The sequence below is a fragment of the Camponotus vicinus genome, unplaced genomic scaffold (assembly GCF_025532165.1).
Source record: "Camponotus vicinus isolate PSW18456_S1 unplaced genomic scaffold, iyCamVici1.0 SCAF_3, whole genome shotgun sequence".
In the NCBI taxonomy this organism is placed as follows: Eukaryota; Metazoa; Arthropoda; class Insecta; order Hymenoptera; family Formicidae; genus Camponotus; species Camponotus vicinus.
This window is the reverse complement of record NW_028141967.1, coordinates 17,573,121-17,597,826: the sequence shown is the minus strand read 5'-3', so window position 1 is coordinate 17,597,826 and position 24,706 is coordinate 17,573,121. Positions and strand designations below refer to the sequence as shown.

The window sequence follows — 24,706 nt, the reverse complement described above, 5'->3', positions numbered from 1 at the left end:
TCGCGCTGGATTCCATCGAACTGCGACGGTTTATCGGGCGATTTTCTCTATATTTCAGTATTTCGCTATACTTCTTACTTACTCGTCGTAACATCGATCAGCATCAGTTGTTTTGGTCATCAGATACTTTCAAATCTTGCAAACAGAAAACAATATTTACTTTTCGCACATTATAATGTTTTAAATTCCTAGATTACTTAAGAATTATGCAAATGTTACACTAAAAAAAAATTTAAAACAAGAAAAAGTGATAATAATAAATTAATTATATAAAAATACAGAATTTGATTATATCACATTGTAGTTATGTCTTTGCAGAAGAGATGTTTTCCGAATTACGAGAGTCTGAAATAGATCTTGTCCTTTTTTATGGCAATTAAAAAATCGGAACATCCTACTGCGTGATCTAATAAATATGCAACGCGATTCTTCTTGCGCCGGCTTCTTGCTGCGTACACTGTCGGGGATTGACATGTAAATCATGCTGAGTCTTTTTGCCGACCATAGGACATCATTAAGTTTCTGCACCCTCGGGAGCGGCGGGCGCATATAAGTAACCGGGCGGCGAGAGTAATAAATGTCTCGAGCACACGGTATAAATAATCATCGATACGACGACAGCCCACTCGTAATTAAACAAGATGGTGATGTACTGAAAACCGTAAAATGCGGAAATTTATGTCTCCCCGTGAAGCATAAAACTCGGCGAAAAAAGTTCGAAGATCGTGCATCCCTAGACATCACGTTTGGTTTGATACTGTCGCGATGTCTTCTTACACATTTCATTTGCTATATCAAAGTATAAACTTAAAAGTTCAAATGCATTAGCTGTCATCTGTTTAAAATTTATTTTTATATTTACTTATTATTTATTAATTTTGTTTGATATAATTTATGGTTATTTGTTTTTACTATAACATTCGATATTTATTACCTCGGAATTAATATTTCAAATTACGCAGCTGTGCCAGTTGTTTCTTATGTGAATGCAAAATTTGAAGCTATCTCGTATTCGTTTATTTTATATTCACATTTTATAATTTTCTTATAATTACAGTAATTACAATTAAATGTAATTTACTGTAAGAAAATTATTAATTATAATTATATGCAATTTATACTATTCGATTCGATATTACTAATTCGATAATTTTGAAAGTATACACACACACACACACACACACACACACACACACACACACACACACACACACACACACACACACACACACACACACACACACATATATATATATATATATATGTATATATATAGCAATAGTACTTTTAACGAACAAACGCAAAAATATTTTATATATGTACATACATTTGCATAAAATTCTCAAAATTTTTCCTTACATTATTTTACAAAATAACTCGAGAAGAAATTACGATAGGGTTGAGGAAGACATCTGTCAGTATTTCTCGCAGGAAGGATTGCGGAGCGAATTGAAATGAAGAGATCAAAACGGGGGAGGCGAGAAACTCGTTCGAATCGGCTGCTCGATCTCCGGGCTGGCAGGATAATAAAAAAACGTCGGTAGGAGGGTGAAAGACGGACACGAATGGGGGAGAATCAGGAGGAGCTATCCATTAAAGGCACTCGCGGCCACCGGCTCCCATTTTTTGAGACTCTGTTGAAAGGGAAATTTGCCTTTCCTGTTTCGAGCGCCGCTCGAGAGATATCGGCGGAACGCAATTAAGAGATTAAAATGAAAGCGTAATCGTGCGACGGGCTTCGTAAAATGATAACGGTTTAACGCAAGAGCGACATTATCCAGAGCACAGTAATTGCAACTGCAGTCACCGCTGGCGCAGTAATAATGCAGTTCTATTTTTTTTTGCGCTTTCGTACAAGATGCATACAAGTATCATACATAAATTACACACAAATCGCTGCTTTCTCTCAACCTTTAATAATGTATTGATTCGCAAATATAGAATACGAATTTGGTCAATTATTATTATACACGCGAATTTATTATTTCTCTTCTGGAGGTAAAAAAAGAAGGAAATTCGCAAACTCATAAATTATAACACTTTCGATCGATAAACGACCTCTTGTAACGTAAATATAACGTTTTCAAAAATCTTTTCAAATCTTTTTAAATCTTTTTCTACATTCTTTACCTTATAATGCGGAGGAAAAGTTTTCTTTCTAGTAAAAGATTTATTATATATTTCAAAATTTATATACATAATTAATAAGAAGAGTGAGAGATAATCGATTTAATCTATATTTTTTAATTTATATATCAATTTTTCCGATAAACTTAAATAGCCGTATATATTGGGAATATGTAGAAATTACTATAATTTACAGGGTATAATTTGCAATATTATTGTGTAGAATATATTGTTAAACTATTCCTATAGAAGGACTTGCATTTTTTGTATATAATATAACTTTGTCTTCTCCCACATTATCTACAGAATAATTTAAAACTTGTCGCATCAATGTAAAATAAAGAAATAATAAAATAGAATAAAAATTACATATTTAAAAATCTAACATTGTGAAAATTCCCTAAAACAACTGAAACTATTTTACATAAAAATTGCACGAACTAAATATCTGCAATGCGATAATGTAAGTTTTTTAGACTCTTTAAAGATCATCGGAAGACACTAGGAATGTGTCCTTTGTTGATAACAAATTCTTCCTCTCGATCAGAATTAATCGTGTTTCAAGTAAGGGATCTGTCGAATAAAGAACTTTCCTTATTCGCGCGATATCGTCAATTCGCCTCGAGCGAATGCCAGCTGTCGATTCTGCCAAATTTAAGAGCTCTAGCGACCTGGCGCCAATGCGCGTTTAAATTGATGGCTTCACGGTCCCTTGCATTTCGCGCTTAGGTACTTCGTATCTCCCCCTCCCGCTCGGACGAAGCCTACCCTCTTGTTCGCGAGGGAGGCGCGATCTGGAGCTTTATCCTATTAATCAATGCGCATAAATTGTTTTAAGGGAATCGTTACCGTGCCATTCAGACATGCCGTACGACGTTGTTGCCGGGTTAATGTCGCGCGCAGAATGAGAGGGGAAATTCGAAGCGGCGAACCGGAATCATTAGATGTAACACGAAGTAGACACCGATGGGCTGAGATTTATTGGCTTGGAAGTAGAGAAATTTCGCAGCTGCACTCGCCTATTTATTATTGTCAAATTGTAAAGCTCTGTTCCATGATGGAAATCACATGATTTGCATTACATTCGATTTACATAGCATTAGAAATTTTCATTGATAGAAGTACAAGTGATATATTGCGTGTCTTAAATAAATAAGAAAAATAATATAGTAATAATATAATAAAATAAGAAAAATTCAAATTTTTTTGTATTATAAAAGGTTTTTTTGTATTAACAGCTAAAATATTTAATTAAAATGTTTTAATTATAAGATGCAAATGTGTTTCGTAATAAATCTCGCTTAGAGGTTTCCAAATTTATCCTAAATTTTTATATCAAGTACAAATATATGTATGTGTTGAGAGAAAATATAAATTCATTTTTTTTTTAATTTTTTTTATAAACTAAACGTAAGAGAGTGGAACGAAGATAAAAAGAATTATTCGTTGAAGCTGTCCAGTTGATAACCAAAATTGATTCAATAATTGATAAACCTGAGAAGTGAGCTCGCGATTATTTTCGGTTGAATAATTTCGCGTTTATTTCTGATAAATAATTTCGGCGCGTTGTGGCGGAAAGGCAGTGGTGAGACTTTCATCATAGAATTCGCTCGCGATACGAGAGCTCATTACACACCAAGCGATTTAATTCGGAGTTGAAATGCCGGATTATGAACCGGTCCGCTGATATTAATATCAAACGATTATCTCGTTCGATTATTGTTATCGTTGTGCGATTAGCGGGCGGATTTATGCATGCGCGTCTGCTCGTATAAACTAATAATGCCAGCTATTTTGCACCAATATAACAAATATTTATTATATGATATTACTTTAAGATATAATAATAAAAATAATTTTAAAATAATAGAAATATTTTTGAAATTTCTAGATTTGTAAAAATCATTGATAATTATTTATTCTTTATCGCTTTGCGCAACTTTATTAAAGATTAAAATTTAAATTGAGAAAATATAAGAATTGAAGAAATTCTTATAAAAATATTTCAGATTAAAAGAGTTGTAATTTAGAAAGATATTATTGGATTAACAAAGTTTTAAAATAATTTTAAAATAACATTAACTTTAAACGTTGACTTTAAATGAAGAATCCCCCGATTAACTAAAAATTTAAGTTAAAAATGTTTAAGAAGAATAATAATGGTTAGCTGGGGATTCAATTGCAGCGACTGGATGCAATCGATTAAAGGATACACAATTGCTTTTGAGTTAAACTTTTTTTAAAAAAAGATCCGATTTTACTTGAAAACTTTTCTCTTTCTTTTCTTCATTCGCGCATTATTATTGTCTCTGTGTCAAATGAAAGGATGTGACGAAATGAGAGCGGAGATAAGAGAAGAAAAAGCCAAGCAGGGAAGGTAAATAAGGAGAAAATAATTCGAAGACGACCGTCTCGTGGTTAGTAACTCGCCAGTTTCTCTGGAAAACGTGAGAGGAACAAGCGGAGACGGCTTGGAGTTGGCTTAACTTGCGTTATTCTCGTTGTCGTCGGAGCAAACGACTACTCGCGTCACTGAAGGCACTTCTTTTTCTTTTCTTACTACGTTCAACTGCTAGGCATCGTAGACGGCTTCCGGTGACTGAGATCTCGCGGAAATCTTACAAGGACTGAGCTGAGATACCGATATAAACCGATGAATCCGTGATCGTCACTAAAGCTTACGTAAATCTTTGTTTTTCATTTCTTTTATTTTTTTTATATAAATTTCTATTTAAGCACATTCATTCGCGTTAAATTAATGGGAATATTTCCAATTTAATATTTAACCGTGACACGCAATCGCGAAAATTATTTTAAGTGATTTTGATTCTATTACTTTTATCTCTTCCTGAGAAAAATTGTCTCTTTCAGATTTCATATCAATATAGCAATTTATATAAGAAGTTTAGATTTATAAAAATCCTACAAAAGTAGAGTTTCACTCAAATATCGCACACATCAAGTACACGAACTTTAAATGATTACTATTATTTTATATATATCTTTAAAGTATCTCCGGATTATGAATAAATCGCATTTTTCTCGTCTTTCTTTTCCTCTTCCTTCCAGATTTACCCCAGTGATACCGCCCACCCCACCCTCGTGCATCATGCACGTCGTAATAACGAATAATGCGGGGCAGTTAGACGGGCCTCCGACCCTGCCGGTCCTTAAGTGAAAAGTGAGCCCTCGTTCCGTGAAGCACCTCTAAGCCGGGATCGTGCACGCGGAACACGCAGTGGGGATCAAGTTTTCCGAAGGGGGCGAATAATATAATCGTTACCCGCAGCGTTCGCGTAATTTTTCCTTTATCGCGATGCGATTTTCCTCGGCTTTGATACGTTACTTGATGGCTGTTTATCTCTTTCGCAAATTGACAACTGCGACTTTTAAGCATGTAAAAAATTATATTTTGTTATAAGGTATTTTTTTGTTTGCTATTAATTTTGTTTCCAAGTATAAAGTATCATATTTGCAAATATTGCAAATTCCTGCGTGAAATTTTATTGTTTTTAATTTTTAAAAATATCACAAGAGAAAGGAGAAAGCTTCTTTAATCTTTTTTTTTTTTTTTGAGTTTGCTGAAAGTAATAATGACAAAATTTTTAATGATAAAAAATTATATTTAAATTACATGTTGTCAGATGCCTCGCATTTTATATATTTAATTTTGTTGGCCAATGAATTGCTTGTTTCTTTTGTATCTTAAATTAGTTTTCTTGTTGTATGTGTTCTTTTTCTATTTTCTATTTTCATAAAATTGATGTTAGCAAAAAGACATTTATATTTCGTTATTTTAAGCGAAGATGCGTTATTTATTAACCACTGACGTCAATTCTCTGATATATAGCTTACTTGCTTATTCTCCATTACTCGACACTCTAGCAAAATCAATAACGAACTAAAAGAAAATGAGAAAGAAAATACTTGGTTGTCAATCATTCTTTTCATAATCAGTGCATTTTATTGTACAATACTTAAGTGCATCGTCACATTTATGGAGAACATATTGGTTAGCTAGACATGAGACATCAACAATTCTAATTGTATTATCTGGCAAGATAAAATCATTGCTATAATGTAACATTTTTCTTAATATATTTTTTTCTAGTCCGTTAATTTTATATAATACTATGTGCATAATATTTTTAATATTTTGATAATATAAAAGAGAGTATAAAATTTTAAGAAAATTCTCATATGTAGTTTATAAAATAATTCATATACCTTATTATATTTCAATTGTTTAATTTATATATTAACTATAATATTTTAATATATTGAAACAATTTTTTGCATATTTTATATAAATTGACGTTAAAGTTAAATGTTTTATTAATGGAAGTTTTTAAGCAAAAAGTCGTAAAATCTATCCACGGACATCTCCATACCATTGCTTGTATAGCAGAAATTATCTTTTGGCTGCGTTTTTTCGTCCTCAGTGCTTACCGACGGCTCTCCAGCTTCGTTTGAATTTAAAGATGTTGTACGGTACTTGCTCATAATTGTTTTATGCCTCACCGAAATACCACTTTTAACAAAATTTAACTTCTACTGTGCGAGGTTACTTAAACGATAAATATGCATTACTCATTTTACAGTTTTCTAAATATTTTGTTGAGAAGAAGTACCGTTTTTGCGCAATTTTAATTTGACTCCATGTAATCGAAATTTAACGGAAATGTAATATCATTTCCATCTCATTATCGTCAAGTCACGTTAGGTAAATTTAAATACAAATATAAGTTTATTTCATTTTATTTTTTTACTCTTTCTTTCAATGAATAAAGTTAATATTTATTCGTACGATAATTTTGACATGATTTATTCACAAAAATTTTTTATATTTTAACAAGGTACGAAATTTTATAATATATTTTAACACATATTGTGTACATGACGTATATTAATTACATTAATAATACAATATTAAAATAGAATATTATGTATTATAATTCGAGACGAGTTCTTATTTTTGAAATACAGTTGTGGTATATCGAGGCAATTTTAAATTTTATGACGTGTAGATATTATTGCGATAGTTCAAAAGTCGATTGAGAGTTCATGTGGTACATGTGTCCTATAGAAAGCACGAAAGCAATAAAAGATTGCACCACATCATCAATTCGATAATCTTATTCGTGTCATGTTTGCAATAATATCCGATTTCTGATTGCTAGGATTTCAGTAAGCACTTCTGTCCTGAGAATCTTTCCCAAAGTCGGAGATATCGAATTTGCATTTTTTTGCATTTGCATTTTCTTCGTAGATACTGAATTTGCATTTTCCAGACAAGTCGTGGAAACCGCGATTCTCGCAACGATGACTCTATATTTCGACTCCGATTCCAATATTAAACATATATGTAAATTTTATCGGTCAATTTAGGTCGTAGCCTAGTTTTCTAATAATACAAATTATTAAAATGCTATGCCAAATTGGTAAAAAATAATGGAGCGATATTCTTAATTATTTAATTTTATTTCATTTACTTAATTTTAATTAAATACTTAACTTATTTAACTTATTTAATTTACTTAATTTGAATAAACGAAGCATTTCGTGAATAATTTTTTATTATACACACACACACACACATACAATCACTTCCAAGTTGTGTGTGAACACTACTATATGATGAAGAAATTTGTCATTTTTCGGTTATGATATTCAAAACAAGAATTTATAAAAGAATAAGAGTAACACGACAATTACTTAAAAATAGTAATGTATCGTTCAAATTATTCAGTTCTTTAATTGTTAATGAATTTACTTACGAATTCTCTATTTGACAAAGACAGACCGAAACGAAATTGAAAGCCATCCGTGTTACTTGGTTTCTGTCAGAATTGCGAAGTCTGATATCGGCTGGTGAAATTTTCAAAGCACCGTGTCAGCTCCATGTCGCGTCACACCGTGGATGTCTGTTCGCGATGAACTCCAGTAGAAACAAGACAGAGGCAGGCTTCGAAGAGGGCGAAACGGAAGAAAGGTCTCTCGAAGCTGCTCGAAAGGTGGGGGGGGACAGGGGAGGACGAGTGCAATGGCATTCGAGTGGCACGAGAAAGCGATACGGCGGAATTTCAGAAATTGCACCCGACATTTTCGCATGCAGTGTGTATATAGCCAGCCGAGTTGCAGCTTCCTGCGGCTCTCTTCTTCTACCATCTCCCTCTCTTCATTCTCATCCATTTCCAAGCTGCTTGCTTCTTCAAAGTTCTTGCGATCGAAATAGCAGGATATATCGACACTTGAAGATATCTCCTTAAATCGGCGACTCGGCAAGAGTCATCTCGACGTCGCGACGTCGATTTCGACTCTAAGTGAGTTATCGCAAAGATGGAACGCTGCATAAACTTCGATTGCGAATAACGAATGTATGCGAAATGTGACACGTTTTATAGGCAGAAGCGGAATGCATACAATATGTGCAGGGAATTGTAATAGATCGATATAATAAAATTCGCAAAGTCTAGATAATTATAATTTCTAAGTTTCAATTTTTAATTATTTGCAATATTATTTACCGAAAATTAACGACAGAACCTACGCTGTGCGCGTTTTTGCAGATTCTCTCGTTTTTGACGAACCAGATTCACGGTAGATTTTTCGCGGGGAAAATTGCGAGTTAATTTCCCGTGTGATCGCCCCCGGTCCCTAACATCGGCTCGTTGTCATTGTCAATTATTTTTAATTGTGTGCCGATTGGAGCCCCGGGCTTTGCGCGATGTGCATTAAAATGCGCCTGGGTATAAAATTGAAACTCGCGAGAGATTGTGGTCGTGTACACTGTACTTCCACCGATTCGATATAATGTGATTTTCAACAAATAATTTTTATTTCTCCCCCTTTTCCCTCTTATTCACTGCTCGTAATTCCTCCCTCCAATTTATTGAGAGCGTGATTTTGCGCGGGAGTCGTCAATGATGGACGAGTTCGTGCTTAAAATCATTGCGAAGGGAAAAGTGGGGGAGATGGGGAAGGAGAGGAAGAGGGAACGATTGGAAAAGGAGGAGGCGACCGGCAGGTGCGTGGCTGTTCAATATTCATTGACAAGAGGCGTCGAAATGATTTTAAGTGCCTGCAGAAATTGCCGCGGCACCGGCGTTTTCTGATAATCTGCATTATTTCGATCGCTTTGATCGCCGCTGCTTTAATAATATGTAGATTTATGTTTTCATCCGGACAGCGGCAGCGGCGCGTCACTTTTCCCCCTCCGACGCAGTTCGACAGCATGTGAAAATTATTATTGAATTATTTATTACATTCTAAGTATCGGCGCGATATACCTTCTTCGTTCATTAAAGTTTAAAAAAATGACGCTATTAATTGTAAACTTTAAACACTATTAAATGTCAACTTTAATGCTGCAATTATTCTCGACAAAATATAATTAAATGGTGGAGAATTATTTCTGACATTTTATGGTACTAGGAATATATTATCATACTATATCTTATAGGAATCCTGTAATAATACTAAAATGAGAATAGAATAAGCAACATCTTTATTAAGGAAATTTAATCATTGAAAGAGAATATCAATAATAAAATAAGTAATTTGTGGACTATATATTTTAGTAGTGATTTTATTTGTGAGATAACATGTTTGCGGATTCTTCTAGACGGTATTTATTATGATCATTCCATAAAAAATAAAAATATTAAATTTGGAGAATTAAATTGAATAAGACTACCGCTCAAATAAATAACAAGAAAGACATACTTGATTGTTAAATCAAGATATCGATATTAGGCGGTTCTTACATTAGTCGTGGAATTGGATGTTTTCCAAAAAGTTACTTTGTTCAGTAAAACACTATTCGTTAATACATTTTTCATTTTCAATATTTCATGTATATGTTGTAAGATATCACCTAAAATCACCTAAAATTGTATTGTGTATCTTTAAACAGTTATAACGTATTGTTAAAACGAGGACGAAGTCACGTTATATCAATTTAACAATCGATTGCATCACTTTTAATTAATTTTACCGTGCAATGAAAAAGTAGAAAAGTCCTCGAAGATTTATGAGCTTGTCAGCTGTTTGCAGAGTTAATACTGAGAACAAAAAAAAATAGATAATTGTAACGTTATAAATCTTCCTATTGAAATAGAACAAATCAAATAGACTCTGTAAATCAAATGCACTATAATAAAATTCCACTCGATCAATATTGGGTCATGGAAATATTTTCGAAAGTATTTCAAACTTTCGAAACTGAACTTAAACAGATTTCTTGTCAGCTGATAATGCTACAAAAATGTAATATTATTTGAAGTTATAAAAGTTATACATAGAGCATTAAAATGTATTATTTAAAGATATTCAATATAATGTGATAAAGTTCTAAGAGAATTATCTTGAAAATCAGACTTTCCATATCATAGATATTTTTTTTTTTAGAGAAGTATCCGCTTTATGTTTTTACTTTTATCAGTTGGTACATTTTATTATTTACTTCATTTATCACTTACTTTTATCAATCATTTTTATCATTTTGGTGTACAATTTGAACATCAAATGTATAACGTCAATGAAAATATATATTTTTTTAGAGATTGACTCAAGAACATTGCGATAGTTCGGTTCGATAAAAGCGGAAGAAGCTATATCGCGAATTGCGTCGAGGATTCTCTCCAAAGATGTTCGATTACCGATCTGAAAAATCCGCGGCGCGGAATAGTATTAAAGGCAAGAAAAAAAATATGGTTGCCGGGAGATTACTACTCGTTCGACTGCATCCAAGCGCATACGCTCGCATACATCCTCTTTTCTGCTCCTAAGCCCCCTCCTCTTTAGACTCCCCTTTTTAATAAATGATCTTTCTCTCTCCTCGCCGCGCCGACCGACCTCGGAGATGGGAATCGCGTTGTCATCGAGCTTATCGCGATTATCGCAGCGTGCGGTGCATCGTAGAGGTGCATGCATGCACATCGTGCGCATCGCGGAGCATCGTAGAAGGGAAAAGGAAAGCTGATAAAAGGAGAATCGCGCATCGTCGATTCTATTCGCGCGACGAACGCGCGGCTACAAGGTTAAATGAGATAGCATCGCAGGATTAATTATGCGTAATGCATGGGACGTGCGCGAGGATGCATTTGTTTGAACGGAGAGCGGAAGGGAATAAGCAACGCATTCAATTATCGTCGTTACTCCGGGACTTTACAGATGTTTCGGTGATAATCGCATTGCTAGGCGACTTCCACATTCGTCGTAAAGCTCGAATGCCGGCGGCATTCAAGCGGGAGAGAAAGAGCGAGACGGGGGAGCCGGGAGAAAAGAGTATAAAGGGAGAAGGAGGCGGGGGCGGAGGAGGGAGCATTTAATTAGATTCGTCGGAAAAATTAACGCGACCCACTCGAAACGAATTGGCAAGGCTCCAAATGCCCGCGTCGCGCCGCTGCTCTTCCGCAGTCGCGGATAAATGCCGCTGCGATCCGGCCGATGCGATGCAATCTGCGGAGTGGTCCGTCGTGATACACGCGGCAGTGGTCACGGCTCGATAAACTTCCTCTCTCTCGGCTATAATCGAGATGGTACGAGCTTCATTCTGGGAGATCTCCAAACATTTTCGACGAATTTTTCGGTAAAAGTTGCGATTTGAAATTCAAAATGTATTGAGGAATTGCCAAGACTCTCCTTTCATATACAATGGTTGTACGATTGATGGATGCATTCTTTTCCGGAAAACAAAATTTTGCGGAGCAAAACAAGAAAATATTTCGATATTGAAACGTGAAAGGAGAATTCATTATTGATATTATAATATTAATGTAATATTTATATTAACTATAATATTAATATAATATTTATATTAATTTATATTAATATATTTGTTTTAATATTTATATTTGCAGTTATATATATTAATTATATTTATATTTATATTAACACATGTGCTAATAATTTAATTAATTTTTTCAAATATTAATTTATATAATTTTCTCTCGAATGTATTTTTTAAATATATATATATATAAATTCTTTTTTTCTCTTTTGAAAGACCTAAATATTTTTAATTTTTAGTTGCATTTTGCAAATGCAATACGGGATATTTCCAAGCTTTTGAGATATATTGTGGGAAAAAAACCCTTTAACTTTTTCTTTTAAATATTTCCTTTTTGTTGTCGCCATTACTCGTCCTGTTAATTCTAATCAATCATAGTCATACAGATTCTTCTCAATCTATAACTTATTGCATTGTCGGCACAAAGAACGAAATACTTTAGCAATTGAACAAGCGACATTTATTGTTAGATTCCGCGGAAGTTTTTCACGTCTTTACTCGTGTCTCTTGTCGAGAAATTAGTTTCAACATTCAATTTTGCCGATACTTTCTTTGACTTGACACGATGCTCGTTCTTTTTTGTCGCACAAATTTCACATTGCATTTCATTTTTATTTTTTGGCAATAAACTAATAGATCGATGGCACGCATGCGCGATGTTGCGGGAAAAATCGAGCGAGCATCGTCGGTAAATACTATAAATCAGCTTAATCCGCGCGTTGAGCGAAACGAAGGGGGTTGGGGGTGTGCACGTTCGCGTGAATGTGGGTTAACGAAGGCGAAAAAGAAAAACAATTTTAGCGTCAGCGTTTCGGAATTTGCAGACCGCACGAACACAATGCGATGCCATCGAATAAAAACAGCGTGCGTGGCAACGGGGCGGAACAAGACGAATTATGGGATGGTGATTCTAAAAATCACAAGACGCGCGTCATGTGTTTAGAAAGTAATATAAAGTATAACACACACACACACACACACATTAATCGAACAAAATTATTTCGATGCAGTAACTAATCAGAAGAATATAACTAACTGTCTCGATAAAAAAATAAAAATAGATATTTATTAAACAAAACAGTTATAATGGCAATACGAGTCGAGTGTCGATGTTATAACACATTTATTTATAATACAATCAAATAAATATTGATATTAAACGAATACAAAGAGAGGATAGCGAACGTTTCGACCCTATTTTTGGGTCATCTTCAGCGCGAAAGTATATAATAACACTAATTCTCAATCTATCATCACTAATCACACACACAGGGTTGGTTTTGATCATATTTTTAATTGGGATGGCGTTCAGGTTTTGGATCGGGAACCATATTTGAGTAAAAGATTGATCTCCGAAATGCTATATATCAAAAGGCAAAAAAATGGTCTCAATTTGTAAACAGATACTGAACGTTTACCAGAAATTTATTTAAACATTGTCAACAACTTGCCAAAAATTTAACACAGTTTCTATCATAACAAATAGGTCTGCGACTTTGCGTATGTGTACATTTATACATTACTTGACTCGCTTTACTGTTTATATATAAGTCACATTTATCCGTTAAAGACGAGTCGATCTTTGTCTTCGGAGATATTAAGTTGTCTCTATTCGTCTCCTCGGCGCGTCATTATCTTCGATGCCTGGAAGTAAGTCTTATTTCCGTAGTTTTAACTTCTTATCTTTTTAATCTTTTTAATTTTTATTTCTTTGACTATATGTTCAGTTTATATTTATTTAGATCATTTTTAATAAATTGACATTAAAATATTTTCAATCTCGTAATTTTCATGTTTAATTCTTAGTACTTTTTTCTTTCTTTGTTCATATTAGTTATATTATTTATTTAACTTATTTTACTTTTTGTCCTTTGTTTTTACGTAGGCATCGTCAAGATAATGAGATACCGAGACATTTATTATCGCTTTAGACAGCACCCTTTGTAACAGACTCCGATATAAAACACTTTGTTATTTCTTTTATTATATTATCTTTTATTATATACTTTCGCGCTGAAGATGACCCAAAAATAGGGTCGAAACGTTCGCTATCCTCTCTTTGTATTCGTTTAATATCAATATTTATTTGATTGTATTATAAATAAATGTGTTATAACATCGACACTCGACTCGTATTGCCATTATAACTGTTTTGTTTAATTTTATATTTCGAGTCTTATACTTTTTATTTTTAGATATTTATTGTTGTAAAGGAAAATCATAATACCAGTTTCAAGTCTTATATTAATGCTAACACAGCAAACATATATACTTTTTATATATACATGCTTCATTTATATTACAATCTATTTCTTTTATCTATTTACGACTTGCACCGCATGCATCGCGAATTCGTTCTCGCTGGCCGCGAGCATCGCGATTTCCATGTAATCGCGACTATAAGTCGGTATAAGTCGGCATCTCGAGAGCGCGAGAGAAAAAAAGGAGCGGTCCCCCTCGGCAAAGTGCAAGATTTAAGTAAACGCAATAACATAACGCGGTGTCCGATCCCCGTGCATCGAACGCATGCGTGCGTTCTCGGAAATCGCGATGCACTTGGGGGTGAGCGCGTAGCTCGCGCGACATGCGAGCACATCGGGAGCGGCTCGCCGATGCACGGCACGTGATCGTTCCTTTTTCTGCTTTCAGGCGTAGTCGGAGCTCGGAACCTCACGATGGAGTGCCGCAAGGGTCGACGGAAAGAAGCGCCGATCCTCGTCGGGCTGCTGCTTGCATGGCTCTTAACCAACGGCTGCGCCGTCGTCGCGCGAAATATAGGTGAGTACGAGGAGGTATTTACGATTTTGGACCGCGGTTTCATGCCACGAGTAAATCCCCTTTCTCTTTCTCTTTCTCCATCATCCCCATTCTCGCTCGCAGAACCTCGCGCCAATTAAGGGGCCGGCTACAACGTGCGCGGATATTTACGCGTGACATATCCGGTGCAACCTCGAGTCGCGAAGGCGCGACTCGCCGCAAGCAGAAGCCAGTTTTGCATCTCGGCACCTTTCGCGTGTTCTCTTTAATCTCGCAGCGAGCGCCTTGAATTGTCACATCGATGCTGCAATTGGTGCGCAGTCGTTGCCGCAAAAATTATGCCGGCTGTCAAGTTGGCTTTTGTTTAAGAAAATTAATGGCAGACGAGATTTTTTTAAAAAGATTTTTTTTTTAGTGAAACGTTAGCATATAAGGCATTAATGAAATAATAATAAATTAAATAGTACAAAATTAAGAAAGGATATAAAGAGAAATTTTAATTCGTTTTCAAATAAAATTTAACGCAACTTTATTTATATTGAAAGATCATAGCAAGTTTGTTACTTCAAGTGTTTCTCAAAGACGTAATTATAAGAATACGATACATTATGTTCATTTATAAATTTTAAACGAGGAACAAAAATCTCTTTGAAAAGATTAATAACGACGGAAGCGGAAGCGTGCGTGACGTGTATATGCAGGGGGCGGAAGATCGTTGTTGCCGTAAACCCCAGAAAACCCCGCTAGATGGATGGGATGGTTTCGGCCGGCATGTTAAGTCCAGGAACATACCGTAGCACGCTCGTAGAATTAAACCGTTCTCGTGCTAATTGATTTAGGAGATCCCGTCAATGTGTGCGTATGTGTATATTGCTAACGTGGCACAGTTCTTGATAAAGTCTTAGCAACGAGCTACGAATTTGGCACTTTTTACAAATATCTCCTTAATATCTTTTCGACATAAATCATAAAAATATACATTTTATCTTGTTATTTCAAAAATATTTTATATACAATGAAAGATATTTTTTGATGTTTTATTTATGTAATTATCTTTCATTGTGTGTTTTTAGCGTTAATATTTATATATAGAATTTGCGGTTTAAAATTTTGACAAATTATATTTACTAATAATATTTACAACGCATATATTATTTTATATTTTATATTTTTATATTTATTTATTATATTTTTGTAGGGATAGTGTAAATTTTATCATTTCCACGACAATTTCCTTAGTCTTATAACGCATCCCTAAATCGCCCGATTTACATTCATATATATATTCTTATAACTTGAAGCACATCCGTATTTTTTGTCACTCTGTTGCCGCAATGCTTTTCCGAAGCTTGGCCGGAAAGAAATTCCGCTCGGGCGCTGATGGCGGCGCCTACAAATTTCTCCCGGGACCATTTCCGCGCTCGCATATTAGCTTGACTGCGCGCCCAGCTGCAATCTCCGACGTGTAATTGATCGCGGAAGTTGAAGAAAACCTGCATTGCCAGCTACGCCAGCCGGTGCAATCAGACGCGTTATTTTCTATTCATAAATCCACCGCTTTTTGACAGAAACGAAAACGAAAAACAATGTTTGAGTATCAGTGACATCATCCTTTTTATGAATATTTTCTCGAAAAGATATTAAATTGTCCTTTACAATATTTAAGTAAAAAATATGCGGTTAAAGAAAAATTTAAATAGAATCAGTTTTCAGACTTTTGTATGTTAATTTATGCCGATTCACTGGCTTATAGTGGTAATTTATTAAACGGCTTCCTAATTTTAATTAAGACAGATATAATATATCAGGTCTGTGAAAACAAAGGAAGACAGGGAAGCGAAAGGAAGGGAAGGTAGAAAGGACGGGAGGGCTGGTCTAGCGCCCGATAGGGTTAAAATGCAGCGACGCATTGAACACACGCGAGATTTAACGAGCGGTTGAGTCTCGAGAAGCGATTTCAGGCCGACGTGTTCAGAAAGGGTCGAGGCTAAGACACTCAGGAATCAGGAGGAGGAACGACGAAAACCCCTGGAGGATTGGAGAGAGACGACGCGTGTCCTCGCTTATTCCTTTGCAATTATCATACACCCGGGTGCCCTCAATCCACGCAGCCATCCCAGCTATTGTAGTGTTGCGTTTCCAATGTTCTGCTTCCAATCCCTTCTAGCTACGCATTCCCTTTCCGGTTATAAGCATACATACGTACGCATACGCATATGCATACTCGCGCATACATACATATACACGCGCGCGCGGAAGAACCGCAGTAACCTAACGACAGATAAATCAAAATCGTATTGTATGCTCGGTGCCGGCGAGGCTCAGACAGGGCTTTGTATGCTCTCAAAGGTGGATAGAGATTTAGGACGTCGTGTGGATTCGATTTCGCTTGCGATTGCGTTTCCGCGTAGAATTGCAAAGTAGCGATATACGAGTTAAGTAGAAATGGTGGCACTCATTTATGTCGAATCAGACTTTCGCGTTTGAAGAAAGTAATTGCGAAGAGACGATTGTGCGATACGCAGCAATATTTTTTTATTATCATATTTATAATAAAAAATTTATATTTTTATTATTTATATTTTTATTAAAATTTTTATTTTTATTTTTATTATTTTTATTATTATATTTTTATTATTTTTACTATCATATTTTTAATAGTTGATGAAAAGATATTAATAGATATGTATGCACACATAATTGTAGAGAATTTTTATTTTAATCAACATGTGCATTGATTATGTACATGATTAACAAAGGTGAATATAAAAGATAGAAATACGATGATAAATTAATAAAGTTACATAAAGTGTTATTGTTGAAATCGTATTAATTTTATCACAGAATATATATATTGAAAATCTTATTCTATAAATGTAAGAATAAATAAGCTATTATATTACTATTTTATACTAAAATTGAATTGTTTAAAAAAATTACATTTAGTATATTTTTAAAAACGTCTGCTTAAAAATTTTATTAGAAATTAGTGTTAACGTCCCTGCGCCTTTGCCACATTCGCAATTTCTTTCTTCTATATTTTAACCAAGTGTACGCGCGTTCTTTCAGTTATTCAGCAATTAGTTTTTTATTATCGCTCCGCTTGTCATAAAACCGAAAATGATTTTTCTTAGTGAGCGTATAAATATACCGGCGCTTCGAAAAATTACATAAAACCTTGATAGCTACCACTTTGTAATCTACCCTGATGACTGTCGTAAAACGTTAGTTAACGGCAGGCGGGATGATCTCAATCGGGCTGACCTGGCGAATAATGCGCGATAAAATTCGCAATGGCGGCTATCGGCATCGGAGCGGCGCCGAAAGACGTCGTTCACTCGTGGCTACTCCTTCGCAATTACTCGCGCCGCTAACATTTTTACGAAGGGCAGAATTTCCGGCTTTTACCGATCGAGAATAAAAGCAACACGATCCCGTGGCTTTTACTGCGGAACGCTCAGTCGTTAGGCCCCCAATTGGATTATCACATGGAATCGTCGATCAAATTTTAATCGCTCGTACATATTGCACGATACGTTAGTTTTGTTTATAGAGTGTCTGGCATATATAATATATGATAGAAAAGTGATTGAGTGAAGAATGAGTGATTCGGTCTGCAAGAATAATATTTCCCCCTTTATGGTTAAAATCAGTTGGACATTCGAAATTATCCGTTTGATGTTTTCGGTAGAATTATTAATAATGATTATTGATCAATCGGGATCATAGTTACAAGCATATAAGTGAACGTTAAAAATTCCCCACAAAATTATTCACGACCTGGCAATTCACTATTAAACCATCTGGGACACATATGAAAATCACATCTCTCGTCTCCTTTTCTATCGTTATTTTCTGACGAGAATTTATGAGCGCGGTAAAGGGGAGGCGCTGTTGGAAAATTTACAGTCACCACTTACGCCGCGCCGGATTCTGAGCAATTAGTATTTAGATAGGTAATCCTATTATACACTCGGCACAATATCGAGGTAATAAGCATCGTGGACAGCGCATGATTACAGAGTGCGCCGCGTCCCCGAGGCGGACCGAGTTTCTCCTCGCGAGATAAAATTCCTCGAGGAAAAATTCTCACGCTTCTCCAGCAACCTTGATGCAGCTACATCGTTCGATGATATGTTAGAAAATAGGAAAAATCTAGAAGATGTTATACGTTCGAGATCACATTTAACAGATACAATCTGTTTTAGATTGTTCATTTGATTACACAAAGAGCGTCATATTTATTACTGACAGATATAATGTAAAAAATGAATAATTTGTTTTTCTTATTTTTTTGTTTTAAATGATATTTTATTTATCCCTAGTTGTTTGATCAACAGTTGTTGTGGCTGTACACAATTAATCAAATGTAATTAAAATTTAATAATAATATTCATCCTTATGCAATTTTTAAAACTCCATAAAAATGGAGTTAACTGGAAAACCATAATAAAAATATGTATTTTTAATTTAAATAAACTTAACAAGACCTGCACAAGACTAATATTGCAATTAAATATTAATGTAATATTAAAACGCACAGAGGAGAATTAAATACATGTTCCATTATCGAAATAAATTTGTTACAGTTTATTACATTTTATATGTGTATACATATAAAAGTAGCATTATTGAATACACGTACTAATGACGTATTGATGAAATTAAAATGGAAGAAAACACAAATGTACTGCAAATAGTTGAGTCAATTATGGAATAACTTTTAATTAGGTCAATATCTTTGAACTGGAACTACCATATCAGGTAATAATTTTGAAGAATAGAGAAAACGATGTTATGTATTCAGAGGTAGGACATTTGTCTCCAGCTAACAATCTACAGCGCCTGTTCTAATTCTGACGTACTGAAATATGAATGAAATATCGAGCGCGACGTTATTTTCGCCGTTTCGTTTTGACATGCGACTTCGATTCCAGTCGCCTCGAAGAATCGTGATAACGAAATTGGCGCGAGGCATCAGTAAAGTATCATCGATACATGAAATGCGTAAGGTCGACGAAATAAGTACAATAATTTCCGCGTTCATTGTTATCTCGACAAACGTTTCGCCGGCGAACGATCGACCGAACAACTTTCGCGACCCGCATTCGTTCCCGTTCGCGAATCGATGACTCCTCTTCTCGTCCATCTCGTTCACCTAACTCGAAAAGGACCTCGATGCCGAAGATTTGTGGCACATCGGTAACACGCGGCGGCCCCAATTTACCGCGCATTACCTCGCCCATCCGCCTCTTCGCCTCGCGTTTTCCTCCACCAGCGTTATCCGCCTCTCCTTGCGCCTCTCGCGCCATTTTCTTTTTCCTTTTCCGATTCGTACACTGACGGTTGCGCGATTTTCTTTACCTCCGAGCTTCTATTTCTTTCCTTTTCCTGCTTACTTGAATTCCAATTTTGTCACCTCTTTCATTTTTCTCTTTATTTTTATTATTTTATTTTTGTTTCTTCTTCTTCTAATATGCTATTTAATTATTTTTTATTTTCGCTGTCAGTTTTTTTCTCTATTTTCTTCATTATACGATTTTATTGTTTAACTTTTTTCTAATTCGTTCCTGTTTAATTTTCTCTTCTTCCTTTTGCTTTTTCCAGCTCTGTCTCTCGTACTTTTTTTATTAATTTTTTATTTACGCTCATCTTCCTGTTTTACTTCTAATTTTATATTTATCGACAGCATATAATTTTCCTCTTGCCTTCTCTAGCCAAAATTTACCCATCATCCCTCTATGTCCTTTGCTGTGCACATCCTCGAAACCAACGTGTACAAACGGCGGCGATCACCCTCTCGCGTTATTCCTTGTTCGTAACCGCTGCTACGTGACTAATCTGATTTCCCACCCACGGGCTGCATCTCTTTCTCCTTTCCCTTTGACATGTTTTAACCCTCTCACTATTCTCATCGGGTTCAACGAGTTTCACGCATTCGGGCGCGACGCCACCCGTCTAAATTTAGACAATTGAAAGAGCGGTCGAATGACGCGTTCGTCGCGATGTATCGGTCATCGAAATGGTGAGCGTGATGTTAAATAACATCGAGAATAACAGCAATCGATAAAGTGCTTTGACCTCACATTTTGATAGCTTCCGAGAGCGAAATAAATCGCACGACTATTTTTACCCTGTATTTTTAGAAACTTGACACATCATCGTAGTAAACAGCTGTAATTATTTCTATAGACTACTATATTCATCGTTATCGATAATAGCCAAGATATTTTTCAATTGCAACCTATAATAGTTATATCCACGTATGATTTTTTTCTATCGCTTTTAATCTTTTATTTTAGTTTCTCCTTAACGTGTTTCTTTTTTTTTTCGTATTTCTTTTGCATTAACTTATTACGTTTACCTTTCCGGTATTTTACATAGTGTTTCTTAATATCGATTTAAAAGTGAAAATCCTGAAATGTTAAAGTTGTGTCGGATACCCTCGGATAAATCCAACATCTCTACGGTGACCGTGTCGATGCACCATGCGTCGCTTTTTCCATATGAAAAATGTCTTTTAGATTGATGGAACGCGGCCAAACGGAACTCCGCGTCCTCCCTCAAGCGAGAATTTCGTTCTCTTGCCGCTCGCGTTTTCCAATTCGCGCCAAATGGATCGGTCGCGCGGAAAATAAGAGATTGTCGTGATCTTCTTCGCGCGTCGCGATTACTCTCACCGATGGCCTTCGCACCAATCGTGATTTCAATTTTCAAGTAAATCGAAGCAAGTACGAGTGTCTTTCGGGACCGATATTGCATATAACTTTATATGTATAGAAATATATATTAATCGACGAGAATTCAGACGTTTTGATAGAATACAATTTTCTTTATAGAATTATATTCTTGTGTATCTATCTTCGCATTTTCAATTCGGAAAACTAGAAAAACTATGAAGAATGAGATTACTAAATAAATATATTTTATAATCGTAAAATTGTTTAATTTCCTTATTTATGTGAGATCGTATTTTAAAATGTTATATAAATTATGATTTCTTTTATTATTTAAATTTTTCTTATTCAAATTTTTTTATTCGCTAAATATATCGAATGATATAAATATAAATATAATATAATACAATAGATACAATAAATAATATGCACACACAAATTATAGTACAGCTACTTTTAACTCACAGGAGATTCTAACATCGATAGAATGGAATATTTTTTTGCTTCTTTTTGCGCGAATTCCATCGGTGACGAGCGGTGAGAAGACTTCTAATGCGGGTGACGTTCATTTCCGGCGTACGTGACCCAGTTTCGTGAAGATCCCCAAAAATGGGTGCTGACATCGAGCTACACGATTCTCGCCTATTTCTTATTCACCTCGTGACACTAACGGTGTTTTTAAATGTAATTGAAAATCTAGCTTTTCTCGTATATATGTATATTGCCCCCTTTTTTCTGTCACACTTCCGTACGTTTACATATGCGGCTTATAAAATTTTCAACGCGACTTTTGTGGTGTAACTTACTTAATTTTAAATAATAAACGCAATTTTGTATTCTATTATAAAATCGTGATTATATAAATACTTATGATAAAAGTGATTTCGATATATGTGATCGATATATTAATTTATTATTAATGTTTAATAAAACAACGATTGTAACCGAAAGTTATTACTGCCTGATTTAGACTATTATCCTACTATATATTTCCTACTAAATATTTCTTATTGTGCTATTATCACATGGATAAATAATTAAATATGGACAAGTAATTAATTAAAGATATGGATAAGTAATTAAATTTGCACACACGTACTATTTTTTTACATATAATATCTCAGATTTCAGTTAATACCACATATTTTCAATCATTTCCTGGCGTCAGTTTAAATGTCAATTGGTTGGATGCTTGATTGAAGTATATAAGATAATAACACTGCGTTATAATGGTAAAAAAACTATATGCAACATAAAGAAAGTGTAACGTAATTCACTTCCGAGTTTAATAATTCGGCTCTATAGGCTCAATATGTGTAAAGTCTGCATACACTATAATATAATTAATGCGTACGAAACTTTCCCGAATAATCATAAAGCAATTCTTGTCGTAACTATTTATGATCAAATTTTTATTTTTACATAATGTATGTTAGACATTTTGTTTTTAGTAATATAATAATAATTTTTATTTTCATTAAAATATATGAAAATTGTGATACATATGTACATATTTTATTTTAATATGTTGTAACGATATTATAAATTATTCATACTGTAATATCTCTACCAAATATATATTTATAACAAAAAAATTTTTTACCTAATATATTCAAATACATATATAAAAAAAAATTATTTTTTACATAATTAAATTTTAACGTGCTAATTTATTTATTTAATAATTAGATACTTATAGATTTTGTTAATTATAAAGATATTATTTCGTTTATTGAACAATTATATTGTGTTATATGTAACATCCCTTTTGGCAAGACTCTTATTTCTGTAGAACATGAAAATTCAATAAGCATGACTTCATCACTAATTTATTTTTTGTACAATTTGTCGCCTTTTCTCGTTACTTATGTTTTAATTTCCTTTTTTATATAAAACTGCGTATTATTCTTCTATATGCCAGTGTAGAAATTAAACGCACATATAAAACACGAAAAGCATACAAAGCGCGGTTTTCTTTTCATATTTCTTTTAGCGAACGATATCTCGCGCTTATTCTATATGCACTTTGCGAACCGCAATGAGTTAGCTGTGCATATTAAATCACTTATCAAACAGCGTCGGGATCAAACGGTAGTGTGTTCGTTCTCGGATCGCGAATCACGCGAGTAATATCGAATTATGGGCGGGATCTTTTGGTTCTTTTAGCTCGTGAAAGATCTTTATCCACGCGAATTAATTCGTTTCGTCGTCGTCGACTCTCGCGCGGCTGTAATTTATGTACGATTCCATCTATCGTCAATCTCTTGTCAAGAAGCGAAGATCCATCCCTCACCCACCCCGAAAAGAGAAGCCGATGGCGGCTTTCGTCGGCGAGCAGGCTAGAAGCGCCATCAGTTTTCCCCCCCACGCATCTCGAAACAGCCAGCATAATCGATTTCCGATTTCAGAGAGTGACGGCAATTTTTCAACATTCCATGAAAAATAACTCTGAAATAAGCCACTGACACCGTTTTCGCTCTCTTCTCTCCGCCATGATATTCCTGCCAGTATGTTAAGTATATGAGTATTGAAGTATTTTTTTATTTCTTTTGCGTATGTAAGATGATCTAAACAAGTTTTCGTAAGGAAATCTAAACTTGAAATATTATCTAGTACATGCACGGATTTCGCCTTCTTTATTCAAGTTGATTCCATCGTATGCATCCTGCGAAAAACACCGTAAAACGTAGAATAAGGCGGTAGATTCCGATGGGAAAGGGGAGGGGTGGCGTTATCTATTTAATAGATTACATTCGGCTCTATTGGGCTTGTGTTAGCCGCTTCCATGGGATGGGTCGAGACGCGGGCGATAAAAAGAGGATAATGGAAGGTTTAGAGAGACAGAGAGGAAGGAAAGCGCGGGTTGGCCGGGTAACTTTTCGCTAAAAAGCGAGAAAAATGTGGACCCGGCTTTATTAAGACGCGAATGGGAGCGAGTCGCGATAATAAAACGATCTTTCCCGTGCAACTCGGGCCGATCGTTCCATTGTTTCTTCTAATGCTCTACCCTCCTTCCACGAGCTTTCCTTCGGTTCCCTGAAAAGCGCTTTCCTCTCCACACCCATCTTGCCACTCCATCTGCCCTCTTAGAGCTCTTCGTTTCGCCTCGTCTTCGCGCTCTTGACCCGATTTATTCGCGTATCTGCGTCGCTCGAAATCGTCTTCCATTCGTTTCACCTCCCTTCTCATACCCTGCCGCTCCTTTTTTCCCGATTGCGTCCTCGTTAACATTCATACGAGCGCTGCTCGAAATCTTTTTGTTAAGTCAACTCATCCTTCGAAACGCCAGGAGAAAAAGAAGCTAAAACCATCGCCCGTCCTCGCTTATCCTTCTCTCTCGTCTCTGGGGATA

The 24,706-nt window shown here is 35.1% G+C and overlaps 1 protein-coding gene across 5 annotated transcripts in view; it reads left to right on the top strand.

Annotated features, from left to right (window-relative positions):
* LOC145969278 (latrophilin Cirl) overlaps positions 1–24,706 on the top strand; it is a 421,116-nt gene that overhangs the window by 151,462 nt on the left and 244,948 nt on the right. For 3 of the 5 annotated variants that reach the window (XM_083095267.1, XM_083095268.1, XM_083095266.1), the window contains one exon: positions 14,570–14,698. In XM_083095267.1, the coding sequence (XP_082951393.1) occupies positions 14,596–14,698 (103 nt within the window). In that variant the 5' untranslated portion in view covers positions 14,570–14,595. Of the gene's footprint in view, positions 1–13,483; positions 13,571–14,569; positions 14,699–24,706 lie in introns of those variants that run through there. The other 2 variants (XM_083095270.1, XM_083095271.1) reach the window with 2 other exon arrangements.